Source organism: Nelusetta ayraudi, unplaced genomic scaffold, assembly GCF_046127955.1.
Source record: "Nelusetta ayraudi isolate G7.1 ecotype Tasmania unplaced genomic scaffold, CSIRO-AGI_Nayr_v1 ptg000005l, whole genome shotgun sequence".
Lineage (NCBI taxonomy): Eukaryota > Metazoa > Chordata > Actinopteri > Tetraodontiformes > Monacanthidae > Nelusetta > Nelusetta ayraudi.
In genome coordinates this window covers 4,436,058-4,458,037 of record NW_027466055.1, presented here as the reverse complement: position 1 = coordinate 4,458,037, position 21,980 = coordinate 4,436,058, and the positions used below count along the sequence as shown (strand labels likewise).

Here is a 21,980-nt window from a genome sequence, read left to right as displayed (position 1 = left end):
ATAACGGAGCGCAGGTGAACGCCACATCACGTGTAGAGCTACTTTCAGCCAAGCACAGTCGCTTGTTTCTCTTTGGCCAGAAACAACCAGATTAAAGAGGAGATGCAAGTCATCTAAAGTGAGAGATATGTTCGCATTGGAAGGTAGGCAACTATGTGGAAAAACATTTAGCTGACAAGTTGGTGGGAAGATGATAGATAGATAGATAGATAGATAGATAGATCTATCCGGAATGCATTGAACTGCCGTAAGGTGACTGGTTGATCAGATGTCCGTTTGAAAAGTTCAGGTGAGCAGGTGCGTCAGATAAAACGGACGGTGCGTATTTGAATGTACTTGCCAGCAAAAACACGAGGCCATAAAGAGGGCAGCCTAAATATGACTTATTTCACATATCCACCTAGTAAAGGGCCCACGGAAAATAAAAGGGGGAGCGTCTTCAAAAAAGAACTATGGGATGTGGTTAGATGAATCTTTCCCATCTCACATTTAAGTGGTAAAAAAAAAAAAATCAGGCAGTTAGCGGCAACTCCAGGCGTCCCATTTGTGCAAGTGGCAATTTTAGACTTGGGTCAGCTTTCTTGAGAACTGCAATGTGCCCCTGTTGTTTTGCAAAACTCCTGCCAAAGCAGGAGCCAAATGCTCTACAGGGCTTTGTTCTTCTTTTCATGATGAAGAGTTTCCCTGTTCTGATTAAGCTGTTGCTAGCGCAGCATCCACACTAATCTTGTTAGCTGGGACTATGTTAGCAGCAGCTTCTCTATATTCCTCCTCTTCCTCTTCCCCTTCCCCTTCCTCCCCCGCCGCGCTTTCTAAGGGCAGCTTGCAGGAGTCGTATGCTACTTCCCACACTACCCAATGGACCCTGTCTGGCTTCTCAATAACTGAGTTGGGCATGATGAACGTTCAAGATTTCAGACATGAGAGTGAGTCCAACAGCATTGTAAGGTTAATAACGGAAAACAAACAATAAACCTACAAAGTTCAACCTATAAAGGGTCTTATTCTAAAAATTGAAAAAAAAAAAAAAAAAAAAAACAAAAACATATCTGTACCTTTAACCAAACCTAGTCTCACATGCCCTCTTTTCCTTCAGTTCTTCCGTACTTCAATTTCTTGACTTTCTTTATTCCTCCATCCTTCTCTAAATGTTTCCTTATTTCTTCCCCTCCATTTGTCTTGGTCCTCATCATCTTCCTTTTCGACAATACAGTACAGCATAGCAAATCTCCAGCAAGATCTGCAGTCTTTATTAATTGACTAAAGGGTTTATCTTTTATTCATGTTCAGAACTTACAGAAAGAAAGAGAATAAAAGCAGCTACTTTTAAATAGATTCTGCCAAATGCAATTGGGGACGATAATACCCTAATGTCAAAACAGAGCTAATTTTCTCCACCTTGTCATCTGGCTCTATTCCAAATTAGCACCGCAGCAAATGCTTCGGAAACAAAACATGAGTATGAAATAGTCTTGTTGACAGAACAGGATCAAGTATTTCATACAATATTTTCTTGCAATACTAATCTTTTTGCACCGCTTGTTGTAACTCCCCCCCAAGAAAATCCATCTCCAAGACCCTCACCTTAAGAAACTTTATTGCTGTTTTACTTTGTGTTATCAAATAATCTATATTATGGACAGAAAGCTGTGCTGAAAATTGTTAATGCAGCATGCTTATCGTGTCGTGTAATCTCAACAGGCTAACGTGTTCATTTTGCACCAACCAGGAGTGAGGACAGCGTGACACTGACTTATGCATAGTTAAAATTGCCAAGAATCTGGCCACATATCTAGCATTGAGTAATGTCCTTTATTGAAGATCACAATTCATCTCACATAAACCAAATGCTCCCCGCATCATTAATGCTTAATTAAAATGTGCTGCCATAACTAGGTTCACGCTAGATAGTACGCTAACGTCAGTAAATCATTAAAACCCTGAATTTCAGGAGAGCTCTCAAAGTGGATATCTGTAAATGCTGATGTGCTATCTGTAGAACCCCAGATAGCACAGACTGCCAGTTGCATTTCAGCTAAAGCTACACTTTCTTGCAATTACTGCAAGGGCTGATATAAAACAGTAAAACGATGATTAGCATTGGCAACAAGGAAGTCACAAAAATATCATTCACTCCTTGCTTACAGAAAACCCAAGGGAAATCACATGTAATTTCATCTGTAATCCAAGTTATATATTGTGTATGTGCCTGGAATCCTGTACATGTTTTTTTTTTTCATGCCAAGACGATACCTACTTATGTTAATTTATCTTGCCTTACAAGGTAACCATCACACTGCACTTAAATGGCTAACGTTTGCGTGATTAACGTTTGTGTCATTGTCTACGTCTGTATCCGTGCATGACAAAATGCAATCAATATTGACGTTAAGCTTTTACCATATTGTTTTGCAACAGCCTTGCTTATGTAATCATACCTCCAAAGCAGCAATGAATGTTGATGTGGTGCGTTAAATGTTGATGATGGAGTCATGCAGTGCTCTAAGAGGACCATATGGCATGCAGCCAACAAGCTCTCCTTACAACTGTGGGACACATGGCGTCTGACTTTGTCAAAACAGTGACTCAGGAGTGATGCCAACAATGTATGTCTCACCTCACACTGCACGTAAACAGTTGTGACCACACCGACAAAACGTCATCCTGTGTATCGTGGTCACTGTGTGTAGTGGCTGTGTATGATGAGCAGTCATGAGTCAAGGACAGCACGACACATTGTGTCTTGTTAATTTGTCGTCTCTGCAGCAGCTCTGTGCACTGAGACGCTCAAGCTGTGTGTGTGTCTGTGTCTGTGTCTGTGTGTGCGGTATGCACTGTTTATCAGGAAGTGATGGAGAACGGAGTTTTATCAGCAGGTAAGCACTCCTATTTTCCATAGTTGGCAACTCATTTAGTTTCCAAGGTAACCTGGGTCCTGCTTTCTTCCTTTCCAAAAAAAGTGTCTCACCCAAATGTGCCTTTGTAAGCACAGTTAGACGTAGTGAGTCTGTCCATGCTAGCTAAATACTTCACAGAGCATCGTGAAATGATGCCGCGAATAAAAATGTCTGCCATATTGAAAAAACAATTGTTATGGAGTGAACTTTTCTCTATTTGTGTGTCAATGTGTTACGATGTGTGTGTGTGCGTGCGTCTGTCTTTCAGACTATAGCGATACCAATGACTTAATATGACTTGCCTCGCCATGTCAAACTCTCACGAGATTTAGCCTTGGAGGCTAAAATGACGAAACTAATGCAAAGCCATTGCATGTCATTTCATCGTCCACTCATAGCTCATGAAGGGCACTGCACAAGTTTTTTTGAAAGTTCGACTTTAGCAGAATTGTTAAAGAAAAACAACAACAAAAACAATTGGGTTCAAAATGTCCACGTACGCACGACATTGAATTACATTGCCTGAATGAGGACTGCAACCAAATAAAGTCAGAAGCAGGAAAACAACACAAGAGCAGACGACCCTAACATAGGTCATCTCCTAATAAAGCTCAGCCGGCAGTAATTATCCTTGAAAGGGGAATTTTCAACAGATACTGGATTAGTTCAGCCAGCCGCGGCTCTAAAAGGAGATGGCGTTCGCTGATAACGTCATACACGGTTTTCTCAGGGTTCACCTGGGGGCTCTCAGCGAAAGAGTGGAAAACTCAGTGGCAACGCCGGTGTGTATTTGGACTCTGTGGGTGAATCTCAAATATCCGCAAAAATTTTAAGTGCTCAGTTGTGCTGCGGGGGAATAGAGGGTGGCTGATGGAAGACACAGCTGCGGGAAACGGAGTATTTCTCAGTTAGTTTGTTTTTCGAGTTAAATGTCCTGGACATTTTGGCCTGATGTTTGGCAGCAGATCAAAGGCAGAGTGACCGGGTTCGAGTACCAACTCTAACAAAGCTGTCTGCTCAATTCAGGATCCTGGTGAAACGACCTCCGTGCCGACGATACGCTGGGCTGCCTCTCACCAGTCGGTTCAACATCACTGTGGAGAATCTCAACATTTCTTAACAGTGAATATATATACATTGGATTTTGTGCCTTACCTCTGGGCAGGTGGATTCAGCCCTGAGCCACTTGGAATTATAATAACTGAACTTTCAGGACTTGTGAACACAGAAAATTTAAGGTTATTGGATATGAGACGTGAAATTCTATTAATTGGATTTTCTATGTCCATATATTCACAATTCAACTGCATTTAAAAATCAAAAAAGCCAATGCGCTTCCATCCATCCACTTCCCTCTCTTCATTCTCTCGCTGTCATTCCGTCAGCCAATTTCCACTAAACTAAGGAGCCAGGCTTTACCGATGATGAAGATAACACTTGTCTCTTCAGTTAATGGTAGCTACCCACCATCTGCTAAAGAAGAAGACATTTCTTTAATCCACATTTTGGTGCAAGAAAACCTTTTCCCATCTGATAGATAATTATAAGAAGACAATGTATGTAATAAGCAGTAATGGCGTAGGCCGAGTGGGGATTAAACAGCTGGTTTGTGAACGTCAGCAAGGCTAATTGAGCCCTTCAGTGTGTTCAGGGTTCACGTGACCTGCATAAACACTGCTGGGTTCAAATCACCTTTTGGTTGGCACAAAATCGATTTCATTTTGAGCATGAGCTTGCAGTTGCCTTCGAAATAAATAAATAAATAAATGTGTTACTCCTGCACACACAGACACACTGAGAAATTCAACCTGAAACCTAACCTGGACTGGCTCGTTCAATATCATGGATCACTCTGCATAAGCACATTTATTTTTCCACTTCCTATACTCGACTCACTTCCCTCCTCGCACAAACACACATATCATCACACCCCTCTATAAAAGGCTGCCCGTAATGTGATATTACAACAATTAGCAATTAGACACTGTACAGCACTGCCGCACAGAAATTATGTCTGCGCTCGGTGCATTTTGCAAATGTGATGGTGCCGGATGTCACTGGGAATTTTTTATCACTACTCGGGTAATGGAATTTGGGATGGAGTTGGGAGGGCTCTGAGGGATGGTGTTGTCATGGTTTCCTGACAGACGAACTTGACTTTTCCTTGCAGACGCCGCCCCCTACTCCCTGGTTTATAACGTTCTCTTGATATTGTTCTAATAAGCTTTGTCCTTGAACTCTCACGACCAATTTGGCAAAAGCAATTACATCCAATTGACAAGTTATTTAAAACCGCGAATAATCACATCTCTCAAAAATGATGTGAGTTAGTTCGGGGGTCAGAAACACCTTTCAGCAGGTTGTGGTCACTCACTCTTGTGGCCTGATAATTTCAGCAATAGAACTAACATCTGTGTAAAAATGTTGACAATTTTCAGGAAGCCACTCGACTGCACTCAAACGTATGAACATTTTTCTCGTAACAGTTTGTGTCAACTCTTGTACTGTTATAACACATGGAGAAATGCTCATTTCTGACCGTCTCCAAGACTGAGACTGAGACCAATGTCATCATTATTATATAAGCAATGTAAAATATTTAGTATAATCTTCACTTGCAAGACAGGTTCTGAAGTTTCATGTTGTATTTTCCCAGAAACTGAGCAAGTATTCAAGAAAATTGGGCACATTTCCTGCAACACTTGGACAGTTTTTCAAAATACCTCGAATACAGGAGAATAAAACATATATGTTAATGACTTGGCTGGAATAGATATGCAGTATAAGTATCATGCTTGCTTTTGGCAAGGATATGAAACAGCTGAACAACTTCTAATTAGCTTTAAATCAGCTAAAAACAAGTGTTTTTATGTTTCATCAGCACAGACAGCACAGATTGGGGTGTCTGTTGCAGCTCGTACAAGCTCTCATGGGTTCACTCTCAATTTCTGCCACGCAGTCTCAAGGCTGAGAGAGCGGACGGCGTATAGTTGGAATCAACACGCGGCTTGACTGTTGTCACCAGACCCAACGAGACCGGCAGCAAAACAAGTCCACTGTGTTCAAAACAACCTCAGTGGGCTGGAGGCAAAAGAGGGGAAAGTCATGCCCACATTCCTCATTGGCCATGGTTGCAGAACCAACTGATGCTCATGACACTTATTATTACTGGATCAAGTGTTTCATCAGTTCTGATTTAATGGGCTGGAATCCCTTATTAAGTGTTGATGGTCGATGCCTAACATTAAAATGCATTATAAAAGCTTGACCGCATTAATTATAACTTTAAGGATACACAGTTTTAGCTAATTTGTGAGATTTGATTCAATGGTACGATTGACAGATGAATGTTTGCATTGAAATTGAGTTGTGACCACAAATAGAGCAAAAAATAAGTGTTTACCAGTTAGAAGATTATATGAAATAATCTCTACATTCTGCAGTTTTGATCCAATTCAAATTGATCAGGGAGCTTGAATGCAATTGATAGTCTAAACAGCCTCAAGAGGACGAACTAGAAAGAAAGAAAATAAGGACATTGCTATGGTCCATAGGAAGTATTTACCAGTCGAAAAGACAAAAAACACTCATTAAAGAAGAAAAAAGTAAATCAAATGTTTTAATATGTTGACCAGCTGATTGTTTCAACACCTCTTTTTTCTCAGTACGCCCCAGTTCATCCGTAATTCTGATCTTTCTGGGCATATCCCATTCTGTAGAAACGCTGAGAAAACTGAGCAGTCAGCTTCTTTTTTCTTAAAGGTTACATGGGGAAAAAAATGTTCGACCAACTGTAATTGCTATGGTAAGATTAGATCTTGCAGTGTATAGCTGGTAATTTCCTCTTCAACCTGACCAAATGTCAGCAGCACGCCTATTTGGGGCTTCCTGCAGGACGTAGCCAGTCTGTACTGGGTAACAACAGTCTGATTGGCCACGGTACACTCGAAGATAGACCGCTGGTCTCTACATGCATATTGATACATCTGCAGAACAAAGGAAAGCACGTCCACACCAAAGCCGACATCTGCATGACACCATGATTCCAAGGTCCTCCAGTTTATCAAAAAGTATGGATTATATTTTTCCGACTACACTTCTTCTCTCAGGATCCAAGTTTCACCCTCAACACCTTCACATGATCACCGCCTTGAAATATGCTTAATGGCACCAAAACCAATTAACAGTAAATCTGAGATCGCTGTTTTATCTCACATCCTGTTGGAACGTCGGAACTCCTGCTCGCACTTCCTCACCACAAGAGCCAGCTGAGAGTCTCGGGTGTCAAAGCACAAGCAGCTGAGACACCGAAGGCAAAGACGGAGGGACTGGACAGACACAGCACTTAACAAATCCGATACAAAGATGGTGTTTAGGACTAATGTAAGACAATCAATGCAGCGGGAACAGCAAGAGTGTCCTTGTTTGTTGAGCAGTAAGGAGATTATTTTACGCCGGCTACATCATCCGCCTACCCCTGAAATACTTGTGAAGGACCACCTGGCCCTCCTCCAGCCAATACAGAACTCACGCACACCGTCACAATATAATACCGACAGACACAAAATGACAACAAATAAAAGGGGGCCAGAAAAGCCTCAAGGTGACTCACAAGAGTTCACAAATAACAGGTTTCGGTAAAATCCAAGGAGAGCAAGAATGCAGGTCCATCGTTTGAAATAAATGGTGCAAGTCACAGAAAATAAATAGCATTTTCCATTTCAAGGTCAGGGCCGAAGTTCAAGAAAACACATTTTTTGCCATTTATCTATGGTTTTCTCCAGATGTATGTGATGCACTGTCTGCTTGTTTTTGATATCAAACTGCTTCCATTATAATGGCTTAAAGGTCCTGTGTTATGTTAAAATCATTTTCTGATGACTGTTTTTTTTTTTGTCCCAGTTTCATATCAAAAAGTATTCAAAAAAACAAACTAACCAAACAAATACATTAGTGTGTATGTGAAACTGTTGATTAGCACAAAACAGGATATTTAGCTCTTTGTTTCCAGTCTCCATTTGGTTTTGATTTAGTTGGACCTCACACGATTGGAAGGGGACTAAAAAAAACAACAACGTAAAAGCTGCAGAGCATCCTAGAATGAGACACAAATATCTGATGAAGATGTTGGTGCAAAGCGTTAATTTTCTCGAACAATGGGTTTAAGCACATACTTTCTGAAAAGTGGATCAAGCAAAAGACATAAAGGAAGGACTTTTCCCATATCATTAAGTTTAACGACAGACTTGACATTCACATTATTGTGAGAAGAAATTGGTCGAGTTAATTTTGCATAACATTAGTCCTTTAAATAAGGACTTGGTAACGACTGTGCATACTTTCAGCCTTTTTAAAATCTAATGCATCTGATGGGCGGATCTCATGCAATATCATACCAATAAGAGCACTTAAAAAGAAATCCTAAACTTGCAGCAAAGGACATGTTTAGACAGTTGCATGAAGTCTTTGTAGTGTTTTCAAAGTCTCCACCACCTTCATGAGGGAGATTTCCTCTATAAAATTAATATATACATATTTGTGTGAGTGGGTGCTGACTTCCATACAATTTGGTGCGGGCAAAGGGCAGTGCAGCAGACTGCATACGTTCATGCTGGCGGATGGCCAACGTCTGTCTTTGAAGGAGTCTTTTAATCGTGGCTACATATGTTTTTTTTTCTCACATCATTGATTAAGTGCAGCCAGCCCACCAGATTCACCACTGCCATCAGAAACCTCTTAAATCGCCTAAAATCCTCTATTAACAAGTAACCGTCTTCTCCCGCACACAGTCAGATGGATTCTTTCAGTAAATAAGAGGAGCTTGAGAGTAAAACTGTTGGCAGTAAGCAGATGTTTACATTTCAATGAAAAAACAAAGACACAAAATATGGTTATACATGTGTGTAATATGTGTACATAAATATTAATATATGAAATGGATGAAATTATATATATATATATATATATATATATATATATATATATATATATATATATATATATATATATATATGTGTATATATATGTGTATATATATATATATATATATGTATATATATATATATATATATATGTATATATATATATGTATCATTCCATCCATTGTTCCAATAAGCACGCCAAAGATGAGAGCACTTTGTCTATTCCAGTTTATTCTTTCTCGTTAAAGGAAAGAGCTGATGAGGAAAAGCAAGAGAAGCACTGAAAACAAAAAATAGATTTCTTTCCATGTTTTTCTTTCCCCTTTCAAAGCCAAATTACACCCAAATAAAATATTTCTTCACAAGAACGGTTAGGTGAAGGGCAAAAAAAGCAAGGTTAAATAAGGTTTTTCAGATACAAAACAATCATTCATAATTCCAATTTCTGTTCATTCCTTCCACAGTTTGCCAGGTAACGGTTTGGAAAGTAATTGTTTGCTGATTTTAACTTTCCAAACTCTGCCGCCCGTCCTGCCGCCTTCCCCCCTTACAAGATGGATGAAGGCGGCGAGGGGCACAGAGAGAAACAAAATAAAGAAAAATAGAGCGATCAATAAGTGCAATGGGGAAGGAGGGAGCGAGGACAGGAAAGTAAAGCCCAGAAGGAGAGTCCGTGTGGGCTCATCATACTAACTGGGGAAGAAAACAGAAGAGCTGAACAGTAGTGTAAAAAAACAAAAACAACAAATATGCCAAATATGCCAGGAGCTGACGGCAAAATTCAAAACATAACTGATGCGAATAACTGTAATAAATGTGTAAGACATGATGAAAAAACTGAACCGAAAGTCGTCCCTCTTAAACCTCAGAGTGGCCGGCAGACATTTCAGAGCCCAAAATCAACTTTACCGGCTTGCGCTCAACGTGAACAACAGCCAACAAGCGAACGCAACAACATACGAGTGTGTGTGTGTGTGTCTGTGTGCGCGCGCGCGCACACCTGTGCGTGTGCGTGCATGTGTGTGTGTGTGTATTTGCAAAAGCACAGGAGACGTGTGAACAAAGAGCGAAAAGCGTCTGGAGAGTCAGTTGTCTGTCTTCCTGAAGTTTGTGCACATCCAGCGCTTGAAAATCCACACATAGGGCACGGTGGGGTGGGTCTGTGGGGGTGAGTGTGTGTGTGTGTAGGGAGTGGGTGGGGGAGGGCGCTACTGTAGAAAATAAGGGGACCGATCAGGCCAATTTTTTCCGTCCGAACACAGAAGACAGTTCAGTGACGTGTGCAAACCCACAGATGATGTCTGACCTGGTGGACACGTCCCAACACCTGTGGAGCAGTTTGAACATGAAGAGGGGGTTGGGGGGGGGGTCTCGTCTCGTGGAGGAGAAACAAGGGGGTGGCTTGGGGGGGTAGGAGACGGTGGGCAGTGAGAACTGGACTTGGGCGTCATAAAAAACCTGAGGCGGGTGACTGACTGACTCGGTGGTTGCGTCTTGTGAAATCTCAGCGGTGTGAAGGTTCAGCCGGGAGGTAAAAGACACCGACTTCAACCGAGGCCGGCCAGCTCGGTTTGCATCGCAGAGTTCACGCTCAAGCGCGCAAAGCAGCTCATGTCCGTTTTGTTTTTGTTTTTTTGTTTTTCTTTCAATTTTATATCTGAGGTATAAAGCAGAGTCCACACGGAGCGCCAAAAGCGTCAAAAGGGGGGCGACCAATCCCTCCGCCCTCTTCCTGCTCCACTCTCCCGTCGTCACTTCCTGTTTTGTTTGTTTTTGAGGTAAAGTGTAAAGTCAGAACTCGTCACCGGGAGCCCGTTTCTTCTTCCTCGCACGTTCGCTCGTTCTCCTCTGCCCCCAAACGCGTCCAGTCAAAAGCTTGCAAAAGAGGGTAAAGAAGTTTTACTTCATCCGCTGTCCTTTGTTGCACAAATTCCTGTGGATGGCGTGTTTTTTTTTTTGTTTGTTTGTTGTTTTTTTTTCTGTACCCAAAAGCCCCCTCGAGCAGCGGGGATGCCATCGGGTCAACAGTCAAGACGCAGGTTAAATCTTTTTTTTGATTTCTGTTTTTTTTTTTTTAGTTTTTCAGAGAAAAAAACAAAAAAACAAATTGAGGAGAGCTAGAAAACAGAGAAGGGGGCGGGAGCGGCGGAACGGGTGGGGGGGAGGGAGGGGTTAAAACTAATTCAGGAAGCAGTCCGAGAGCCCGGAGGTTGTCTGGTGTGTGTGCGTGTGCTCAGGAGCACTCCTCCCCGATGCGCTGGCACGAGCGGCCCACCTTGCGGTCCAGCTTGACCATCTTGAGGACGGCCTCCTGCCGACCGCGGCCCAGGTGGTCGAACAGGCAGTCGTGCTGCTCCGGGAGCCGGTGGAGCATGCAGAAGACAAAGCCTAGCGGGGGAGAAGAGGAGAGGGGCTTGTTTAGATCATGGATGTATTATAAGAACTGGATTCTGGGGAAATGACGATTTTCCCAGTGGCCACTCGAGGTACTGCAGCAAAAAAAATCCCATGGTCCCAAAAAGCATTTTTCCCATCAACTGAAATACAAAAATAAACACCTTTAAAACAGGAGGACAGGACGACTGTGACCTGGAACGCGGTTCATAGCAAATCTTTGTATTGTAGATTTTTCAGTTATGGTCTTTTAGTCGTTTAAAAAACACCAGAAATCACCAGAAAAGAGTTTATTCCCAGCGTGACACCAGGACGTCGGACGTGCTGCTGTGTCTCGGCTCGTTTTGATTGGCTGCATCCTGACGTGTCTGTCAGTGTCGCTCTGATTGGCCAAATAGATCATGTGACTTACAGAGGCATGATGGGAAGTGACACTACTGCGCATGCTCTATCGGCCCATTAATGCAGAAGTCAAAAACGTTATCATCGTATGCGCTGGGTGAGCAACTTCGTTGAAATGAATGGGCCGCCATCTTGGACTCTGAGGGTGTGGTTTAGACCCACTTGTCCACGTGCGGCGCTAATTTGCGTTTGTTGTTCTAGTGGCTATACACATCTGTACACATCTGTCCAGCAGCAGCGGCTTCAAAATGACACAAAGGACAAAGCACTAATAAGCCAATGGCTGACTCTCAAACACATCAGAACATAAAACATTGTTTTAATCACAGTTAGAAACAGGAAAGACATATACACACTGATCCGTGTCTTTGCACATTTGTTAGTGGTTGTACGGTAATTCGGAACCTTTTCTAGTGGTTATACGGTGTATACCTGCGTGTCACGCAGACTACACCACTGGTTTGATCGTTTCCTCTTAGAGGAGGGTTGGGGGGGGGGCTTCATTCAGCGAAGGCAGACGAGCAGCAAGCTTCTCGGTGACACACTGTGTCTGCAGCGGCTCTCACCCAACAAAAGGCCCCTGCCGCTGTCAGAGGCTCGATAAGCTCGGAGAAGCTCGTTAGCCCTCATCGCCTCCCATTCATTCATTAATACGCGTAATAACACCGCCGGCACCCAATAAATGGCGATTAACGGTGCGGCTTGACAGCTGGTTTCTATGCAATTAAAACCTCCGTGATTACAGCGCGGCGCACTGTAGAGAAAGAGAGCCGGGCCGCACAGGAGAGGCCAATGGAAACGGAAGCTTCCGCAGCGCAGGGGAAAAGACAGGCCGTCTACATGGAAATGCACACAGATATTCATATTCACAGAGTGTTTATTGGGGTTTTGGGTCAATTTCTGTTTTATCATCTGTATGAAAGTTAGGTGCATTTATTACTAAAACATTTTCCCATACCGTTGGCTTAAGACAAACTGCAAATGCCGCCGCAAGTAAGTGAAATAATAACCAAAAAAAACTCACACTTAAATTGCAAACTAATTGTACAGTTGGGTTAACTTTCAAGATTGTGAAAATGCTCCAAATCAGTGAGTCTGCAGGTTTACATGCCAATTTAAGATGTCTTCAACTACTCATGACATAAAAGGTAAAAAAAAATAAAATAAATAAATAAATAAATAAAACTCTTTCTTTGAATACACACAGCGAAACAACAAACCCAATTATTGTTGTAATTTTCAAGGCAAATTGTTTACACCTGCAGCAAGTCAGTAAGGCCAAGTAATTATGCTGTGCTACAAAATGCTCTCATGACTGAGGGATTCTATCTTTATTCTAAACTCACAACAATGCAAAATCTGAGGCTTTCTCACTAATCAGAGCTCCAAACCTTGCAACTGTTGCTAGAAGAACGTTTTTCTTCTAAGTGGACCGTGTTCAGAAGCAAAACAATGCGTATGATGGATGCTGGCCTCGTGCTGACTTATAAACTGACAAATTATTTTTGTAAGAGAGCAGCAGCCTGCTTAAATTCAGCAGATACTACTTCCTGTTTTGGTTAGACGTCAAGCACAGAGGCCTTATAGTTAATTTACTGAACAAGTAATTTATTAGACTATGAATTACCATTTACAATTGGAGGACATGGCAGAGTGCCAGGCAATATAAGGAGTCAAGCGTCTGGAAAGCAGAAAAGAACCGGCCTGATCCAGCTGGCTTCAGCATTCCGGCGCCACGCTTGTATTCCGACACACAGTCAACATGCAACAGCTGAGATCTGCCGACTGTGGATCATACAGATCACGTTTCCTCGCGACTTACAACGTAAACGTCTTTCTTTGTGCTTTCAACTCACTGCCACTGCATTCTTTGGTTAGAATGATTTCGTTCTGAGGGGAACATTTAGTGAAGCAATCTGCAAAAGTGGGAGGCGGCTGTAATTGCAGCCCCCCCCACCCCCCCTTCCGGCCATTGAAGTTATGTTGACTACATTTTCACGGCCAGCATTAGTAACGGATGGCCCGTGCATTACAACAGCGCCTGGTGGTAAGAAGAAAAGGCAGGTCAATTTCCAATTTGGAAATGATTACACGCTTCCAAGCAGATGGTCTTGAAGCGGCGAAGAGCCGCCACTTTTTAAGGGCTGTAATTTGTATGCAAACAAGTTGATTAGCCGGGCCCAGTATTGGTTTAAACTGCATTATTGTTAGAGGTAATTGGCTTATGCTTTATGTGCAATGTGAAACATCCAGGCTTTCTGTATTGGCCCCCCGAGGGCCTGCAAACCCACTCCAGCCATCCACAAATGAGTGATCATATGCAAAGCTAGTCAATATATTTAACTGCAATGGGGGGGGGGGATAACATTTAAGTGTCGTCAGCCAAATATGTATTTGTGGATCTAATATTACAAAAATATGTAATTTAAATCATAATGCAATGATCAGAAGTGGCTGATGATGTCACTCTAACATCTACCACCTTTCTTGGCAGTATAACCGAGGTTTCACTGCATTTCATGCAGAAATTTGTGTTTTTGTAGGAGAAATTATTTAAAGAGTTTTTCTCAATTGGTACGACTGCAGTAAATGAATGCTTTGTCCATTTCAGCCTATTTCAAACCAAATGACCTCAAAACAGAAACAATGTCACCCTCTTTACCCAAAGCTCTTCCCCCTACACAACATAAAGTGCCGAGCTTATTCTGCTGATTCTGCTTTGCACTTTGCATTTTTTTTGTTTGCTTTTTTCCAACAATTAGTCATCAATTAGTCACAATCATCATGCAGCCCTGCACAACTCGAGGTGAGCATATCTATGCATTTGTGGATGTGAAATGTTGAGATCACCCTACCGCAGCGACAGGAACCCAGCTCTTGCTGCACCAGCTCCAGTTTGGTTTGGCAGCGATGGCAACGTTTGCGGCTCCGCTGTTTGGATCCGCTGCGAGGCGAAGACGACGAGGACGACGCCGCCGAAAAAGATGATGACGAAGAGTCGTCGCACTGTGGCAACTCGCTCGCTCTCGCTCGCTTCTCGGGTGAGGCGTCGCTCTCTGACCCTGAGGCTGGAGGCACAAACAAGAGCAAGCAGGAAGGTCAAAGAGAGGCTAATAGCGGCGATAACCGCGCTACCTTTGCTCAAGTGGCTCCGATTTATTTCATTTATCAAAGCAAAAACAACAGCTCCCGAAGATGACAGATGATGTTTGACAGCTTTATTCCATAAGGGCGAGCAATGCAATAACCGTGACCAACACCTGTGAGAAACACATGTTCTTGAGAAGAATTAATTGAGATTTACAAAAAGTGAACAACATGATGTGGAGGACATTATTCTTCTGTTCAAGACGGCAGCAGCACTTTCCAAGAATCTTAAGAAAAAGCTCGCAAAATCACACATAAATCAAACTCCGTAACAGCGTTTAATTAATCCATGAAAGCAGCTATTTTGATTTAGTGTGGCCTGAAACAAGAGTAGAACAGATAAACACAACCTGGAACAAAAATACCTCTCTGGGAGATTAATGCTTCTCCTGCGTTAGATTACAGTCAATCCTGCACCCGAGACAGGAGGAGCGTGAGGCGAGTTCCACCGGTCGGCTGGAATTTCAACTCAGCTTCTCTCATCAATCCTGCAGACTTTTCCCCCCTGGACGGGGCAAATGCTGATCAGCGCTCAATAAATCTCTGAGAACTAGGCCAAGCAGAGCAGCCGGATCTCTGCAGCCTCGGCCAGTGATTGATTTTCTATGTGAGGTGGAGAGGAGTCCGAACATGTGCATGTGTGCCGTCTACGTTGTCCCGAGTCGTCTCCGTGGCCACTTTAGCAGTGTCTAGTTCTTTCTGAGGTAACATTCGCAAAGAGATATATAGAGGGATTTCAATGAGTGAAGCCACAGGCCCCATTTTACATGGACATACACTGGGTTCGGCAGGAAGTAGGGACATAATTCCATGACAATGCAGCGCAGCAGCATAAGTAAAGGTATAAAATAGATGGGATCAGATCTATTCAAACCTGAGGTAGTCGTTTAGATCTAAATCTCTGCTTCTGTTTAGTTTGTTTTTTCTTTCACAACGCTGAGAAAACCACCAGCCCATTCGATGCCAGTGCAGCGATGTTGATAAGTCCACTCCCCTAAAGCAGTCATGACAAGCACAATGGAAAACACACACACTGAGGAGAAGTGACTAAGCTCAGGCCCACCTGAGTCAAAGGAGCGCTTTGTCGGGGTTGATAGCGAACTGAAGACGTCGTCCGTGGTGGTTGCTTCTGAAAAAGAGAGAGCGTGGACATGAAATGAGGGAGAGAAAAGGTCAAAATCAAAGAAGAAAGGAAACATTAAAGAGGGAACTTGAATGCATGCGGATATTGGACTAAATTAGACTAACTGTTAAAGACAGTTGGCTGAAGAAAAAAAAAATGAGTGCAATTGATTGACAGGCAAAGTCATGTGGTCAATTGCCCTAAATGGAAGTTATGGCAACTGAAGGTTTAAAATTCTAACAGCTTGAGCAGCTGAAAGGCAGTCTTGTGGTGGTTGCCGGGATACCGTGGTGCCGCTTTCCTCATAGCAGCACAATGAAAAGGCCGTGACTGGGGAGCAAGAAATCCTTTATCGTGCTCTGATTCTCTCCCTCTTTCTCTTGGTAGATGATCCATGTGTTTCTGGCACTGACTTGTTTACTTGGAAGAAAAAGCTCGATCCAAAATACAGCCTATTTGCCATCAAGAGAGACTAATACACAAAGAGCTCACCACCCAAACTCCCCCAGGCCCCCTCCCCCAGTAAGTCAATTTAACAGGCCGACAACACTGAAACTTGTGTTTTGAAAAAATAAACATGCCTGCAACTGACGTTTATGACTTCTGTCCAGTGTTTTACATAGAAGATGTCAATTTTATGCAAGCTAGTACAAGTAGCTTTCAAAAGAGGGGTTTTAATTAAATGCATGGTGAACAATTATGAGCCGTGTTGTGAGTCGGTGTGTACACAACAAGTCTGGAAGCGAAGACCTTTGGGCCGACACTGCCCTGCACCAGGTTAGCCTCAACAAAGAACCTCGTGACAGTCCCGAGATGACTGATGGTTTCCAAATTGCAGGTGTCCTCTTGGAACCTCTACGTCTGACGAGATGCCCTTTGCTATCAGTCTCTCTATTTTCTGCTATGAGGACAAAGCAAACCAGGGCAGGGACACTGCAGCAGCCTGAATGCCGAGTTTGTAGGCAGGGAACAGCAGTTTTCCTCGGAAACACAAGAACATTTTAAGTGTTTTAGAGCAGCGGGGAGCACGAAAATCATGGCTTCCCACGATCAAGTTTTACAGCATTTTGATTAAAAAGGTCCCTTATTCAATACATTTTCCATTCCACAAGTGATTTTCCAATAACTCTAAATGACCAGTTAGCCCTCTGTTTACAACCTTCCACAGAAACGCACCGTTTTAGTATCCTGCCTAAAATGATACTTCTCTTGCTGAAAAAACAATGGCTATTTAAGATTGTTTTTACCATCCTGAGCAGGTAAAGACGTCGCTCCCGTCCCTCCTGGCGACGGTTCCTCTTCTGTGTCTGCTGTCGAAATCAGCGACTGGCTGATGCTGCCGTTTGTTTCGTTACAGTACATGTCCACCTGGCTGCTGCTGGAGTTTGAGGAGGTCTTTGGTGCACACTCATCTCCTGGTTGTTTCTTCGGAATGTCTGTGAGGAAAAGAAAAGGAGGGTTTGGGGGTATGTCATGGAGGAAAGTCATTATGTCTGGGCTGTTCATTGCATTTCAAACGTCCACATCCACGATTTTTGGCACTGCACGATCATGAAAGACAAGTCTGTCGAGTACTGTGTCAAAAAGTTTTAAGCAAAAAGAAGTCCCTGGCTAATGTTTGCGAAGCAAATTTTAAAGAATGTATTAGTCCATTCCAGCTGGACACATCACTGTCAGAAGTGAAACAACTTTCACTCTCAAGATTGAGCCGCACTAGTTCTACCTCACTATAAGCTGGGCACACGGTAAGTCAACAGAACCCACATGCAAAAGAACAGGAACTCACCCGCAAAACATTTTGAGCAGAGATTCATAGTTTTGCTAGAGCTGCAGAAAAAAAAAACAGATACATAATTAGGATGGTTAAAAAGTCTTCTATGAACTTTAAAACTAGCACATGCCTTCTGGTGATTTTTTTTTTCTTTTTTTCTTTTTTTTGTCTAGACAGTGCAAGAAAACCCTTTTTCACATATTTTCCTCAAACAAAGTGAAAAGACATGACTGTCAAAAACCTGGAAAGTAAAAAAAAAAAAAAATGAAAATCAGCATAGCATCTCAGATGACTTGAGCTAAACTCCTTATCATGTTTGAATCATTTACATCGTTCTAACAAAAGTTGAAGTATACAATGATTTCTTCATTCCAAAAAAAAAACAAAAAAGAAGAAATAAAACCGTTGAAACTGTGTTTCTTCAGTGTATCTCACTACACTCATCCGGGAGAGCTGAAGGCAGAGCTGCTGCAATGTCGGGGCAGCTTGACACGCACATACTGAAAATAACACTATGGCAGTGTGAATATTCTTGATTGTATTTCCCAGAAAGCGACAGTGTTGTGATCTTGTCAAAATTCATTACGTAATCTCAATTGAAATTATTGTTACTGCTTTTTCCAGTATGATGCAGTCTTACAATGTGATCAAACAAGTAGGTAAGAGTTAGAAATGGTTCCTTACCAAAAAAAAAAAAAGTACAAGTAATGGATGTAAGAACTCCACAATCCTTCTTCGTTGAATGATTAATCTAACAGTTAATTTAACAGTCACCTTCAGCCTCCCTGATCCTGGATAGAAATCTTGGACGCAATGCAACTGTTCTTAAGGCGCTGACTTCTGACTCTTGCCATTTTAAGCAGCACAACTCCTCCACGAAGCGTGACTTTGGCATTCCCCTGAGAGGGCTCCTCTCATTTTCCACTGGGGCCCTTGACTTCACTATCTGTGCAAGGAACGTGACGGTCACCGCTATCAATCACATTCTATTTATTTTAGGTGCACACCTTTGTCCTCATTTTGTGAGTGTACGGTCAGCTGCAGTCAATGTGCATGTGTGTGTGTTTTCTCCTGGGCATGGATAAGTCAGAGGGAACACATAAGGACTGAGGAGGGCCCTTGACATAGGACACTGACTAAAGTTTAAAAATATGTGCAGGCTACACTGTAAGTCCAGTTTTACTTGTAAAAGGTGAAATATTTTTGCAAAATGTACTTTACCTATACTTTCTAACAATTAGTCAGTTAATTAACTCCTCAAAAAGCATTCTTTTTCTTCCTTATCCATGCAGAAAGACACACAACGCTGGAACACAGACCCATGTGCTGTCACAAAGGGCACTGATAGCGTTGCTCACTCCGCCCTCTGTGTCCTCATCAGCCAATTTGTTTATGTATCCTGACAAACATGAGGAACTTCCACAGTACAGGAGTATAAAGAAAAGGTTGACCATGATGTTTTCTGGACATCTACAGAGTTCCTTTTGAGCTTCAATAAATGAAACTGCTCCTTTGGACTCCAGGGAGAAAACTAAAGATTTAAAAAAAAGAAGAAAAAAAAAGGGGGGGGGGGCATAATATGGGATCTTTAAATAATCAGAAGACATGAAATTAGACTGATGAAGGAACTATGTGAGAAAAGACAATCGGTCAGCTTCAGAGCAGGGCTGCCCTGCTTACTAATGAGCCCCTCTGATTAGAACTGACAGGAAGCAGAACTATGTCACCTTTCCGCAGCAATTTGGTATGAAGTGAACCAGTGAACTGGAAATGACTTCTTGCAAATAGAACACAAACGTTACCTGCTACCTCCTCTAAAACAAAGTTTTATACCTGTGGAAAAACTATATTTGTATATGCGCTGTGTATTCTGGCATTTTATCAACAAACATGTATGTATGAGTATACACTCTTGCCTACATGCACACACACGTACATATCAAATTCCATTATATGTACATATATATATATATATATATATATATATATATATATATATATATATATATATATATATATATACATATATATATATATATATATATGTATATATATATATATATATGCATGTAATGAGGCATGTCTTTGGACTTATGTGACCAATGTGTGCAGATATAGATCTGATGTCAATAGCAAAAACAGCTACATTATAAATTATCAATACCAGCAATATCAATAGAGAATAGATTTGATAATAGAAGGGTGTTAGTTAGTGGGGCACGACATGGAAGCTTTCATGATCAATGTTTCTTCTTAAGTATTAACTTTTAGCTGTGTGTGCTCTTACATGCCACAACATAAAAAAATAGTCATAGTTTGAGCTTGCTGCTTAAAAGCAGTGCTTTGTTGGACCTTCCATTTGTCTTGCCTTTACTCAAAGGGCAAAATGAACACATGTCTGGGAGTGCTGTCACTAACACGGGAGAGGAATCTGTGCCCTTTGTGACAACGCAATGGTTACATTCTCAAAGGTAGAGTGAAAAGGTTGGTTGAGAACTTTAACTTGTCATCAAGTACGGGGGCCAAACAGTGAAATGTGATTAGTATTATCACTAAACTATAGTATTCGAGAGTAATTAAACTGTAGAATAGGTTTAAGCTTAAGCAGAACAAGATGATTGGGGTGAGACTGTGTGTGCGGATACAATCCAGTGACTGTGCAAATAGAATATGGCAGAACAACGAAAGATGGTACGGCAGTTTCATTGTCACAATGGGCATCTTCATCTCAAACCTCCTTTTAGTATCACATAGAATACTGTAGTATTCAGGCAAGCCGGTCGTATCGTATAACTTCGCCATAAGTGGACAAAAATGTTTCAAGCCCAAGTTCCGTCACAACACCGGAGTGACAGCTGCCCTGTGCCGTCAGCGACTTGACAATACTCTGGCGACCCTTGTTTATATCGCCGTCACAACTGTCACATATGATGAGGACATAGTACATAGGGCTTTTCTTTGTATTCTTTCTTTCCCCCCCACAGCCCTGCGTCTTTTTAACGAGAGGCTTCCGAGGCCGGCTGCTCGCTAGCCAATAGCTAATGCTACAAAACAATGGGGAGGGGAGGAGGGCTGTTAAGAACGAGAAAAGCAGCTCATCCCTGTTTTAGCAGCCGAGGCTAGCCACTCTGCTAGCCCCTGCCGAGAGAGAGCCACATCATGCAGACGTTCGTGAGGAATTTCGCCATCGACTCACCCCCAGAAGCCGCAGGGGCAGCGTGGCGGCACGACATTAACGTTACTCGGAGGCTTGCTGCCCTCGCTCCCCGTGTCGCCCATGTCGCTCCGCCGTGTGAGGCTCTCCGTGTAGCAGGTGAATCCGTGGATGAAGTGAGGGCCTCGTATTAGTGTTCAGCCCCCCCGCCCCCTCCTTCCCGTGTCTTTTGGCTAAAATACAGAGACGACAGCCCTTGCCAGATTATCCTTCTTCAGAGGAGAGGGAGATGAGGCGGCCGGGTCCAGTCGTGCCAGTTTCGCGGCCGTTTTGAGAAGGCGTCGGGGACACGGGAGCCCGTCAGAGGCGACAACCGACAGGGCCACCGGGGGAATCCTGGCCGATCAGCTGGAGTACGGAGCGAACCATCACCGCAGAGGGGAGCTGTGCGAGACTGAGCCAGCAAAAGTTGCACCGTGCGTCTTCGTGAATTAGGTTAACACAGAAAGCTGTAATAAACTATAACATGCAAAAAAAAAAATCGGGGGGGTTCCGATTAAATTGCGAAGTCGCTTTTTTTTTTTTTTTTACTTGCTCATTATTTCAGGGTTTAACTTTTTAAGAGTATTTAAGTTGTTATGGTACAATCCATACTAATAGCTAATGTGACGGGGGGGGAAACCATCAGCCTGAATTTGTTTCGATTTATTGAATGTATTTTCTTTGCATTAAGTGCATCTTTTAAAACATTTATATATTAATTTATTCATTCATTCATTTTTGTATCTTTTTGTGTTAAATGCATCTTTTGAAATGTATTTATTTATTCATTTATTTTAAAGAGAAGAAAAGGTTGGAGGGTTGCATCTGCTGCTTAGTTACAGAGCCCAAGAAATGTTTATTTTGTCTAACTGTTTCACATGTCTTTTATAGACAAGTGAGTGGAGCACGTGTCAAAAGTGTCAAATCAGAACTTTATTTAGCTGCATTTGCATAAATTGAATTGACTGCTACCAATCAAGATTTAATGCACGGTGACGCTTCCTATTGAAGAAAGAAACCTGAATTCAGACATTTTGAACAAGATTTGCACGAGCCCCTGACATTTGTATGTTTGCTGTTTGAGATCCAAAACACTACTGTGGTGAAGGGTCAATGTTGATTGCAAAAT

General features: G+C 42.3%; 2 protein-coding genes across 3 annotated transcripts in view; both read right to left on the bottom strand.

The window, feature by feature from the left end:
• LOC142904391 (uncharacterized) overlaps positions 1–21,980 on the bottom strand; it is a 329,108-nt gene that overhangs the window by 238,775 nt on the left and 68,353 nt on the right. The gene's annotated exons all lie outside the window — the stretch shown is intronic.
• On the bottom strand, positions 9,032–21,239 carry zfand3 (zinc finger, AN1-type domain 3). Of its 2 annotated transcripts, XM_076050382.1 has the most exons (6): positions 20,852–21,238; positions 17,671–17,711; positions 17,132–17,320; positions 15,825–15,890; positions 14,470–14,682; positions 9,032–11,206 (listed from the first exon to the last, which is right to left on the bottom strand). In XM_076050382.1, the coding sequence occupies exons 1-6, from the start codon at positions 20,932–20,934 to the stop codon at positions 11,052–11,054; spliced, it is 747 nt and encodes a 248-aa protein (XP_075906497.1). In that variant the 5' UTR covers positions 20,935–21,238; the 3' UTR covers positions 9,032–11,051. The 2 variants fall into 2 exon arrangements, with proteins under 2 accessions (XP_075906497.1, XP_075906507.1); XM_076050392.1 differs by lacking the exon at positions 17,671–17,711 and having other exon boundaries at positions 20,852–21,239.

Bases quoted from the DNA above. Each gene is read 5' to 3' on its own strand.
- zfand3 (XM_076050382.1), bottom strand. From the start codon at position 20,934: ATGGGCGACACGGGGAGCGAGGGCAGCAAGCCTCCGAGTAACGTTAAT. The intron at 17,712-20,851 runs GTGAGTCGATGG...TTTTTTCTGCAG, and splicing joins TGCCCCTGCGGCTTCTGGGG to CTCTAGCAAAACTATGAATC. The intron at 15,891-17,131 runs GTAAAAACAATC...TCTCTTTTTCAG, and splicing joins GTCTTTACCTGCTCAGGATG to AAGCAACCACCACGGACGAC.